Genomic DNA, 13050 nt, shown 5'->3' with positions numbered 1-13050 from the left:
TTTTTTATTCTCCAGTTGAGCTTACTCTGATTTAATAGCATAGAAGGGATCAAGAGAAGGGCTGAAGACTTTAAATGTTAAATAATAATATAAATACTCCATAATATATCATAATTATTAGTTAACATTGGTTTAGTGTTAACAATATAGAACATTCATACTTTATGTCCTTTGACTTTTAGCACTTTGTGATACTAGAAAGGAATAATTTAACATCTATGAATTCTTTTAGCACAAAACCTTCTGTTTGTGCCATTGTAACCGACCCCTCTCCTTGAGTGTGAGCAGGATTATGAAAATGATGGATTTCACACTCATGATTATGTTACCCTTATATGATAGGGGGGACTTTGCAGATCCAATTAGGGTACTGAGTTATTTGATTTTGAATTAACTGAAAGGGAGATTATCTTGGTGGGTGTGACAAATCAGGTAGGATCCCTTAAAATAAAGATTAAAGCCTGAGTGAGCTTTTTCCTGCTCATCCTGAAAGAGCAAACTGCTGTATTGTAGAGAGGGCTCTGGCTGGTGGAATCTAGAGGCTGAGAATGGCCTCCAGTTGACATCCAGCAAGAAAATGGGGTCCTCAGTCCTACAACCACAAGGAACTGAATTCTGCCAACAGCCAGTGAACTCAGAAGAGAACCTGAGCCTCTGTTGAGATCACTGCTTGCTTAGAATTCAACTGAGCCATGCCCACAATTATGACCTATAGAAACTGAGCTAACAATACATTTGTGTTGTTTCATGCCTCTGAGTTTGAGGTAATGTGTTACACAGCAATAGAAAATGAATACAGAGGATAAGAAGAGGGAATTCAGGAGGGAATATCACTGGGAGAAAGGTCTCTGGTTACTCATAGCAACCAACTTAAAAAGTGCTAGACATTTCCGGGGCATCATGGCAGACGGGAGGCAGGACCAGGTTGCAGCTCCAACTCGAGCAGACAAAGGAGTGTGTGGACACTCACATCATGAACTTTTGCTTCAGAACGATTGCAGAAATAACTCAGGAAACCTGGGAGGACTCACAGACCCCCTGAAGGAAGTGGATTCCTCCTTCAGTAAACAGGAGACAACCCAAATACTGTGCTGGTATCCACAGTTGAGAGGCCCACAGACAGTTAACATCACAAGACTCTGTGCAGACAACTCTTAGTACCAGTCTAGAGCCTGGTAGACTTGTTGGGTGGCTAGCTGTAGAAGAGAGGTAACAATCATTACAGATCGCTCTCAGGAGGCCTCATCCATAGGAAAAGGGGGAGAGTACTACATCAAGGGAACACCCCGTGGGACAAAAGAATCTGAACAACAGCCTTCAGCCCTAGACCTTCCCTCTGACAGAGTCTACCCAAATGAGAAGGAGCCAGAACACCAACTCTGATAACATGACAAAACAAGGTTCTTTAATACCATCAAAAAGTCACACTAGCTCACCAGCAATGGACCCAAACCAAGAAGAAATCCCTGATTTACCTTAAAAAGAATTCAGGAGGTTAGTTATTAAACTAACCAGGAGGCACCAGAGAAAGGTGAAGCGCAATGTAAGGAAATCCAAAAAATGATACAAGAAGTGAAGGGAGAAATATTCAAGGATAGATAGCATAAACAAAAAACAATCAAAACTTCAGGAAACAATGGACACACTTATAGAAATGCAAAATGCTCTGGAAAGTTCCAGCAATAGAATCGAATAAGTAGAAGAAAGAAATTCAGAGCTCGAAGGCAAGGTCTTTGAATTAATCCAAACCAACAAAGACAAAGAAAAAAGAATAAGAAAATGTGAACAAAGCCTCCAAGAAGTCTAGGATTATATTAAATGACCAAACATAAGAATAATCAGTGTTCCTGAGGAAGAAGAGAAATCTAAAAGTTGGGAAAACATACTTGAAGGAATAATCAAGGAAAACTTCCCTGGCCTTACTAGAGATCTAGACATCCAAATACAAGAAACACGAAAAGCACCTAGGAAATTCATTGCAAAAGGATTATTGCCTAGGCACATTTTCATCAGATTATCTAAAGTTGAGACAAAGGAAAGAATCTTAAGAGCAATGAGACAAAAGGATCAGGTAACCCATAAAGGAAAACCTGTCAGATTAACAGCAGATTTCTCAGCAGAAACCCAACAAACTAGAAGGGATTGGGACCCTATCTTCAGCCTCCTCAAACAAAACAATTATTAGCTAAGAATTTTGTATCCAGCGATATCAAACTTCATATATGAAGGAAAGATACAGTATTTTTCAGACAAACAAATGTTGAGAGAATTCGTCACTACCAAGCCACTAAAAGGAGCTCTAAATCTTCAAACAAATCCTGGAAACACATCGAAACAGAACCTCTTTGAAGCATAAATCTCACAGGACCTATAAAACAAAAGTACAATTTAAAATGCACACACACACACACAAAATGTATGCAGGCAACAAAGAGCATGATGAATGGAATAGTACCTCACATCTCAATACTAACATTGAATTAAATAGCCTAAATTATCCACTTGAAAGTTACAGAATTGCAGAATGGATAGGATTTCACAAACCAACTATCTGCTGCCTTCAAGAGACTCATCTAACACATAAGGACTCACATGAACTTAAGGTACAGGGGTAGAAAAAGACATTTCATGCAAATGGACACCAAAAGTGAGCAGGAATAGCTATTGTCATATCAGACAAAACAAACTTTAAAGTAACAGAAGTTAAAAACGACAAAGAGGGACATTATACAATGATAAAAAGGCCTTGTCTAGCAGGAAAATATCACAATCCTAAACATGTATGCACCTAAGACTAGAGCTCCCAAATTTGAAACAATTACTAATAGGACTAAGAAATGAGATAGACAGCAACATACTAATAGTGGGGGGACTTCAATACTCCAATGACAGCACTAGACAGGTGATCAAGACAGAAAGTCAACAAAGAAACAATGGACTTAAATTATACCCTGGAACAAGTAGACTTAACAGATATATACAGAACATTCTGTCCAACAACCTCAGAATATACATTGTATTCAACAACACATGGAACTTTCTCTAAGATAGACCCATATGATAGGCCATAAAATGAGTCTCAATAAATATAAAACAATTTAAATTTATCAAGCACTCTTTCAGTCTACAGTGGAATAAAACTGGAAATTAACTCCAAAAAGAACCTTCAAAACCATGCAAATACATGATCCTTGGGTAAAAAATGAAATCAAGATGGAAATTAAAAAATTATTTGAACCGAACAACAATAGTGACATGACCTACCAAAACCTCTGGGACACAGCAAAGGTGGTGCTAAGAGGAAAGCTCATAGCCCTAAACACCTACATCGAAAAGTCTGAAATAGTCCAAACGGACAATCTAAGGTGACACTTCAAGGAAAGAGAGAAACAAGAACAAACCAAACTCAAAAACAGCAGAAGAAAGGAAATAACCAAGATCAGAGCAGAACTAAATAAAATTGAAACAAAAACAATACAAAAGATAAATGAAACAAAAAGCTGTTTTTTGAAAAGATAAACAAAATTAATAGACCATTAGTAAGAATTCAAATAAGCTCAATAAGAAATGAAACAGGGGATATTACAACTGACACTACAGAAATACAAAAGATCATTCAAGGTTACTATGAACACCTTTACATGCATAAAGTAGAAAACCTGGAAAACATGGATAAATTCCTGGAAAGATACAACCCTCCTAGCTTAAATCAGGAAAAATTAGATACCCAGAACAGACCAATAACAACCAATGATATTGAAATGGCAATTTAAAAATTACCAATAATAAAAAACTTGAGGACCAGACCGATTCAGAGCAGAATTCTATCAGACATTCAAAGAAGAATTGGTACCAATCCTATTGACACTATCCCACCAGACATAGAAAGAAGGAACCTTCCCTACATCATTCTATGAAGCCAGTATCACCCTAATACCAAAACCAGGAAAGAGGATAACCAAAAAACAAAACTACAGACCAATATCCCTGATTAACATAGATGCTAAAATTCTTAACAAAATACTAGCTAACTGAATTCAGCAACACATCAAAAAGATAATCCACCATGATCAAGTGAGTTTAATACCAGGGATGCTGGGATGCTTTAACATATGCACGTTAATAAATGTGATACACCACATGAACAGAATTAAAAACAAAAATCACATGACCATCTCAATAGGTGCAGAAAAAGCATTAGACAAAATCCAGCATTTCTTCATGATTAAAACTCTCAGCAAAATAGGCATACAAGGGACATACCTCAATACAATAAAAGCTATCTATGACAAACCCACAGTCAACATAATACTGAATGGCAACAAGGTGAAAGCATTCCTTTTGAGAACTGGAACAAGATAAGGATGCCCACTCTCACCATTGCTCTTCAACACAGTACTGGAAGTCCTAGCCAGAGCAATCAAAAAAGAGAAAGAAATAAAGGGCATCTAAATCACTAAAGAGGAAGTCAAACTGTCACTGTTTTCTGATGATATGATCATTTACCTAGAAAACCATGAAGACTCTTCCAGGAAGGTCCTAGAACTGATAAAAGAATTCAGCAAAGTTTCTGGATACAAAATTAATGTACACAAATCAGTAGCTCTTTTATACCCCCACAGCGATCAAGCTAAGAATCAAATCAATAATTCAACCCCTTTTACAATAGCTGCAAAAGCAAAACAAAACAAAGCAAAACAAAAAAACAACTTTGGAATATACCTAACTAAGGAGGTGAAAACCTCCACAAAGAAAACTACAAAGCACGGCTGAAATAAATCAGAGATGGCACAAACAAATGGAAACATGTTCTATGCTCATGGATAGGTAAATCAATATTGTGAAAAGGACCATACTGCCAAAAGCAATCTACAAATTCAACAGATTTCCCATCAAAATACCACTATCGTTCTTCACAGAATTAGAGAAAACAATTCTAAAATTCATATGGAACCAAAAACGAGACTGCATAGCCAAAGCAAGCTTGAGCAAAAAGAACAAATCTGGAGGCATCACATTACCTAATTTCAAACTATACTATAGGCTATAGTCACCAAACCAGCATGGTACTACTACAAAAATAGGCACATAGACCAATGGAACAGAAAAGAGAACCCAGAAATAAATCCAAATACTTAACAGCCAACTGACTTTTGAAAAAGCAAACAAAAACATAAAGTGGGGAAAGGATACCCTTTTCAACAAATAGTGCTGGGATAATTGGCTAGCCATATGTAGGAGAATGAAACTGGATCCTCAACTCTCACCTTTTACAAAAATCAACTCAAGATGGATTAAGGACTTAAATCTAAGATCTGAAACTATAAAAATTCCAGAAGATAACATTGGAAAAACCTTTCTAGACATTGGCTTAGGCAAGGATTTCATGACCAAGGACCCAAAAGCAAATGCAATAAAAACAAACAAAAATTGCTGAGACTTAATTAAACTAAAGAGCTTTTGCATGGTAAAAGAAACAATCAGCAGAGCAAGCAGACAACCCACAGAGTGGGAAAAAATTTTCACAATCTATACGTCCGACAAAGGACTAATATCCAAAATCTACAATGAACTCAAATCAACAAGGAAACAAACAAACAATCCCATCAAAAAGTACGCTGAGGACATGAATAGACAAGTCTCAAAAGAAGATACACAAATGGCCAACAAACACATGAAAAAATGCTCAACATCACTAATGATCAGGGAAACGCAAATCAAAACCACAATGTGATACCACCTTACTCCTGCAAGAATGGCCATAATCAAAAAATTTAAAAATTGCAGATGTTGGCATGGATGTAGTGAAAAGGGAACACTTCTACACTGCTGGTGGGAGTGTAAACTAGTACAACCACTATGGAAATCAGTGTGGAGATTCTTTAAATAACTAAAAGTAGAACTACCATTTGATTCAGCAATCCGACTGCTAGGTATCTACGCAGAGGAGAAGAAGTCATTATACAAAAAAGATACTTTCACACACGTTTGTGGCAGCACAATTTGCAATTGCAAAAATGTGGAACCAACTCAAATGCCCATCAATCAATGAGTGGATAAAGAAACTGTGGTATAGGCTGGGCGTGATGACTCATGCCTGTAATCCCAGCATTTTGAGAGGCTGAGGTGGGTGGATCACAAGGTCAAGAGATCTAGACCATCCTGGCCAACATGCCGAAAACCCATCTCTACTAAAAATACAAAAATTAGCTGGGTTGTGGTGGCCTCCAGCTACTTGGGAGGCTGAGGGAGGAGAACTGCTTGAACCCAGGAAGCAGAGGTTGCAGTGAACCAAGATCGTGCCACTACACTCCAGCCTGGTGACAGAGCAAGACTCCATCAAAAAAGAAAAGAAAAGAAAAGAAAAGAAAGAAAAGAAAAGAAAACCATGGTGTACATATATATACAATGGAATATTACTCAGCTATAAAAAGGAATGAATTAATGGTATTTGCTGTGACCTAGATGGGACTGGACACTATTATTCTATGTAAAGTAACTCAGGAATGGAAAATCAAACATCATATGTTCTCACTCATAAGCAAGAGCTAAGCTATGAAGACGAAAAGGCATAGGAATGACCCAATGGACTTTGGGGACTTGGGGAAAGGATGAGAAGGTGGTGAGGGATAAAATACTACAAATAGAGTGCAGTGTATACTGCTTGGGTGATGGGTGCACCAGAGTCTCACAAATAACCACTAAAGAACTTACTCATGTAACCAAACACCACCTGTTCCCCAATAACCTATGGAAATAAAAATAAAAAAAAGTACTGGAATTTCCCGGCCACGTCTGGTTCCCAAGGCCTTTGCTCTGCTGGGCTCTTGCCTGACATTTGCACCTTTTCTCCCTCTCTCTTCATTATTTCTATTCCTGCAAGTATCAGGCAGAGCTGGGCACCTTCAGCAACTGTGAGGCTTTGGTTTTCAGGAAAATGGAGAGAATTCTTTCCTCCCTGATAGACTCTGAACCTGAATCATCTACATAATAACAACTTACACTAACAGCCTGAACAGACTGATACCCCGCCTCCACCTCACATATTTTATTCAAATTCTTAGCACTGTAAGCGAGCCTCCACTTCTACTGTTGGGAAGAACACGCTCACACTCTGTTCTCCCACTGCTTATACTTGCTGAAACAGATCATATAATCAGCATTTGACAAACCATTCAGAAGGGGGGATATGATGTCCTCTCACCTTGATTTTGAGGGAGTCAGTGTCATAGGGACTTGGCGTGAAATCCGTATGCACTCTGGCGCGACCGCAGAATGGTCCTGAATAGGGGCCATCGTCATCCAGTCGAAAGCTGTCCCGGTTACTCGTACCATCTGAACAGCTTGTTACACCACCTGATGAAAGCAGAAGTTCGCAGTTGTCATTGAAGACTTGTAACATTCTGGACCATCATCTGGACACAACTAAGTATTGATCATGCTGGACCGCTGGATGCCAGGCTCAGGAGGAGGTTCTAATTGACCCATCCTGGTGTCCCTCTCCCAGTTGGTCTCAGTCAGTGATGTCTGTCCTCTGAGTCATTTCTAACCTTTTTCCTGACGATCTGGCCACTCTCTCCTCTACCACCAACCCAAGTACCCTCTCACTTCATTCTCCATAATCTGACCCAGGACACAGTGTACTAAGTATTGGACACTTGCCAAAAGCATGACATTACAAAGTTCCCTGCAACTTATCACAAGACTTCTTCCCCAGAGTTCCCACTGTGTACCAAAGGCCATTCTGAGGCCATATTTTTGACATAACAGGTGGCACTTTGCTTTTTGTATGAGTGTAAGGGAAGGAGAAAGTGTGTCTGAATGTCTGCACCACCATGTGGTTTGAAACTTCTAAACTGGGCCTTTAAAACTGTTCCAAATCCTTGTCTGCTCCTCTTATTTTTGATCTTAAACTTCAGGAAAAAGAGAAAAGAGAGCATTTTGTCACCTCCCTTGGAACAAGAATGGCTCCCAGTGGAAGTAACTCTCCTCCCCCACCCTCATACTCAGTCATCACTTCATGTCTTCCTTCAGTCTAACCTTTCGTCACTCTGTTCAATGAGGGAATAGCCCACGTTTCACTACCACGCATTGTGGAAATAAGGTAAAGCTCCTTCAAGATGCTCCATATTGTATGTGAAGTGATGTAAAACACAGATGAGTTGTATCTAATCACACAAATTAAGTGGTATACGGTAATAGTAAAATGAACCACCCTCTCTTCACACCTTCCCTTCCATAACAACTCCAGACCACAGCTTTTCACAGTCCATTCTAGTGAAAATTCTCCCCACATCCAGCATCACAATATAGAGTTTTAAAACTTCCAGCAGAAATGAATACTAATGAGATCTGAATTTCATACGTGCAAAAAAATTCTTTAAATGTTTCTGTGTTAGCTTTTGTCACAAAATATCTATTCTACAGCCAATAGGAAAATAGGAATAAAACTCAGGATATTTGAAACATCTGGTCTTTGCCATACATGTTCAAATAACAGAAGCAGTTGATTTAAAAGGAAATGGAAAATAAACTTTGCAAAAACATTTAAAAGCCCTGAAAAGATTAGAGAGATGTATAACAGTTTACATATAAAAAGTCATAAGGCACCCTGCATTATCAATCGTTTCATCCAAATATTGTAGCTGGAAATGTGACTAAATCCTGAGTGATTTCCTTCTTAGAAAAAATATTGATCTTCATTAGAAAATCCTTGTTGGTTACTTATGGATCCCGTTTTGTCACCTAATAGTGATAGTCCTATCATTTATTATTTGCATATTGCTTCACTCTTTACTCGTTCATGCTGGGTTAAGATCTAAAAAGTAAATGTCAGTAAAGTAAATTGATGCAAATGTGCTACATTTTTCAGAGTACTTCAGGAAAAAAGGAAAGTGGTGGGGGGAGAAAGACAGGGACAGAAGGAAGAGGGAGGGAGAAAGAAAGAGACAGAGAACAGAACAGAAAATAAATTTCATTTATCTGAATACTTCAAGTCATTTTTAAATATTTCGGCTCAAGATAAAGCTGGCTCCCTCCAACAAGGATTTTGATTTTAAAGATGCATATTTAATCTCCTAATATGACTTTTTTGAGGCATATCCCCAAGAGCCCCTTTGACTACAGTGTTAAAAGTGTTAACACAGTATATACCTGTGTCAAATATATTATGTATTATTTAAACACCAGCAACTCTATAGAGATTTAATATATCTTACATTTTTACCATTTCTCTTATCAAGTAGCTGGAACCTTGTTGCTAATTTAACTTGTTGTTTTTTAATTGATTTAACCCGGACCTCACACCCAGGATCTCATCCCTGATTCATTAGCCTTACTTGATGAGCTCTGTCCACTGTAGAGACTATCCATGGAGTCACTGGCTTTGAGGGACACCTTCTCTGTGTGGGTCCCAATCACAGGGTCACTGTTTCTATATGGGTGGGCATTCTCTCCATCTTCCTCATCCTTCAGGAAACATATCAGAGGTTAGGTACAGAGAGAAGATTTCCACAGAGATGTTCATTGTGTATATTGATTTAACAGGCAAGACATATTTTAGCAATAAAATACTTAAGGATACATAAGGATAAAATACGAAAGTAGTTAATCTTCAGTTCAATTTCTAGCAAAACCTTTTACAATATACTTGGAAATATTATTCAGATGACACATTCTTTTTGTAGAATTCAGTTGAAATTATAATGGCTCATTTTTACAAACTAGGATGAATATCATATCAATATTATTTAATCAAAAGTGTTAGATTTATTGACATCTATGGTTTATCTTTTAAAGCACTTTTGCTTCTTCATGTTGTCCTTATCCTTTATTTAACACCATTACTAATCCATTGAGATCTGATCCTACAAGCTTAAACTCTGCATAGTTGTTTCATGTCAGTTATTTGCACCCTACCAGATCACTAGATATGAATAAAACATGTGCATTTTGCAATTCTAAAGCAAAGCTTATCTAAGAAGCTTTACAAATCTAATACCGTGCTTGCCACCTAGTCAAGTGAGAAGCAAATCTTGCATAAAATTAGAAAAGACAGACAATTTCAAAACAAATTATATTTTCTTGAAAACATCTCCAATGTTTTCCATATTTCAATAGTTTGGATTAAACTTATGAATTTCTTAATATTCATCAGAATGTAATTCAACATTTTTTATTTGTGAGCATTTCTAAACATTGATAAAACTTCAGAATATACATATGATATACACTCAGTTTGATTCTCCACTTTTATCCATTTCTTTATTCATTCAGTCATTCAACACAATTTTATGGAACACCTCCTAGGTACTGGGCAATGTTCTGGGAACCAGGGATTTCCATGGTAAACAAGATAACAGAGTGCTTGCTATAATAAAGGATATTCTATTGTGTTAGCTGTGTGTGTGTGTGTGCGCGCGTGCGTGTGTGTGTGTCTGTGTAGAGTATTTGGGGAGGTGTGTATAAACACAATAAGACAATTTCAGAGAATAGTAAGTGTTATGAAAGACATAAAACTGGGTGATGTGAGAGAATTTGTTGCTGAGGTTAGGGTTACAGGTTGGCTGATTTAAATGGAATATCCTACAAAGACCTCTGCCATACAGTAACATATGCCCTGAATTATTGACCTAAATGATAAGAAAATGTAACTTATGTGAAGCTTTGGAGACAGTTTTCCAAGCAAAAGGAACAGCAAGAGCAAAATAATTGAACTCAGAATTATCTTGGGTTGTGCAGGGGAAAACAGCAAGGCTAATGTAGTGAGACAAAGGAGAATATTAGAGTGTGAGTTTAGAGAAGCAGACTGGAGCCACATCAAGAAAAGCTTCATAGACCATGTGTGGTGGCCATGGAAATGTGCCACTTAGATCTCTTGCTGCGGGGTCCCTTCTTTACTGACAGCCCCAGGACTACCCCTCTGTATCCATCACTCCATTGGCACTAAAGCCATGCTCCCTGTTAGTAACTGAAAAAGCAGGGGTATTGTTTGAGCCCATTCTAGTGGAACGTGGGGTTCCTGTAATGGAAAACTTTAGTATAACAATCCCCCATCAATCTGACCAAAGCTTTCTCAGAATTCTGCTGAAGTATGAGACTCTCTCTACCTGATTCTTCTTCCTTTTCCTTATCCTTTTATAGATGTCAGGTTTGCATTGCAGTCTAAAGGCTTTCTCTTAAGCCTTCCTAGCATTTCTTCCCATAAATCTGTCTGTGGTGTTTCTACTCCTTTCTTGGGATCTGCTTCTCAGAGGACTAGAATGAACACAGCAAGTAAAGGGGTGCACTATGAAGACACTGAAATTTTAACCATGACCTGATTTCCACTTGTCAGAGATATTTCTGGATTTCATACGGAGAATAAATTTTATGGGGGAAAGAATAAAAAGAATGGAAAGCAGTTACGGGATTATTATAATAATCCAGGAAAGAAAGGTTGGTGACTTAGTCTAAAGCAGGAATAGTTTACATGGAGAAATTAGGGAGTTTATATATACTTGGTAATACAATTCAGATAATTTACTGATGAATTAGTGTGAAAAGTGAGAAAAAGAAGGAATTTAGGGTGATTCTTAGTTTTTCTTTTCTTTCTTCCTCTTTTTTATATTTTTGCTTTTATTTATTTTGAAGATCAGTGTTGTCTGCTGCCACTGGGAATACTGGATGAGAAAACCATTTTTTTGGTAAAAGTGTAGAGAATCAATATATTAGCTTTGGATCTATTAGGTTTTGGATGTCTACTGGACAGCTAAATGAGGATATCAAAGAAACAATTGATTGTATTAATACGGCAGATAAGTGAAGAGGTCATAGCTAGAGATACAGTTGTGAAAAACGAAGTCATGAGAGCAGATGAGCTGACTTAAGGGGAGAGTGTAGATTCAGTGGTGCATCCAGGAAAAAGCCTCAGGAAGATCAGATGTTTCGAGGGATGAGAAAGAAAGCAGAGTCAAGAAAGGAAGCTATGAGGAAAAAGAAATGTCAGAAGCATGCCCAGTCAAAAACAAGAGAAGTGTATGTTTTATATGTAAGAAAATCAGCACTTGAGTCAAATACAGTTGAAAAGTAGTAAGGAGAAAGAAAAGTGACCATTGGACTTGGCAACACAGAGGTCACAACTGATGGTGACAGCTATTTTAATGGAGTACTGGGGACAAGCCCTATTGAAGTGGGTTGAAAAAGAGAATGGACATAAGACATAAAAATCAATAACGTAGAATTGAGAGCCCATAAGTAAACCCACTTATTTATGATCCATATATTTATGACAATATATTTGTGGTCAACTGATTTTAACAAGAGTGCCAAGACAATCAAATAGGGAAAGAATAGTCTTTTCAACAAATGCTTTTAGGACAACTGTATATCTACATGCAAAAGAATGAAGGTGGACTCTTCCTATATACTATACAGTAAAATTATCTTGAAATAAATCATACACCAAAATTTAAGAGATTATTGGCCTCTTAGAAAAAAACATAGGAATAAATCTTCATTACATTAAGTTAGACAATGGTTTCTTAAATATGTTACCAAAAGCACAAGTGACCAGAAAAAAGATAATTGGACTACAATAAAATTAGAAACATTTGTGCTACAAACAATACCATCAAGAAAATAAAAACACAGTCCACAGAATTGGGGAAAATACATTATATTGCAAGTCATATATCTGATAAAATCTTGCATCCGGAATATATAAAAAACATTTAAAACTCAACAATAAAAAGATAAATAACCCAATTAAAAATGAACAATGGATTTGAAAAACACTTCTCCACAAAGATAGATAAATGACTAAAAAGTACATGAAAAGATTCTCGACATTGTTAGTCATCAGGGAAATGTAAAGTACAACCAAATGTAAATCAAAATCACAATGAGATTCCACCTCACATCCACTAGGATGCGTAGTACTAAAAAGACAGACAATAACAAGTGTTGACAACAATGTAGAGAAATTGAAACCCTCATACATTGCTGGTGGGAATGTAAAATGATGCAGCTGCTTAAAAGACAATTTGCCAGTTTCTCTATTAGACATGGAGT

General features: G+C 37.3%; 1 protein-coding gene and 1 long non-coding RNA gene across 4 annotated transcripts in view; one reads left to right on the top strand and one right to left on the bottom strand.

Moving 5' to 3' along the window:
* SAMSN1 (SAM domain, SH3 domain and nuclear localization signals 1) overlaps positions 1-13050 on the bottom strand; it is a 167937-nt gene that overhangs the window by 18362 nt on the left and 136525 nt on the right. For both annotated transcript variants that reach the window (XM_015446969.3, XM_005548935.4), the window contains 2 exons: positions 9339-9468; positions 7205-7356 (listed from right to left, as the gene is read on the bottom strand). In XM_015446969.3, the coding sequence (XP_015302455.3) occupies positions 7205-7356; positions 9339-9468 (282 nt within the window). The remainder of the gene's footprint in view (positions 1-7204; positions 7357-9338; positions 9469-13050) is intronic.
* Positions 1-13050, top strand: part of LOC135970031 (uncharacterized) — a 218737-nt gene that overhangs the window by 126513 nt on the left and 79174 nt on the right. The gene's annotated exons all lie outside the window — the stretch shown is intronic.

The sequence above is a fragment of the Macaca fascicularis genome, chromosome 3, assembly GCF_037993035.2.
Source record: "Macaca fascicularis isolate 582-1 chromosome 3, T2T-MFA8v1.1".
Classification (NCBI taxonomy): Eukaryota; Metazoa; Chordata; class Mammalia; order Primates; family Cercopithecidae; genus Macaca; species Macaca fascicularis.
This window is presented reverse-complemented; position numbering and strand designations above follow the sequence as displayed.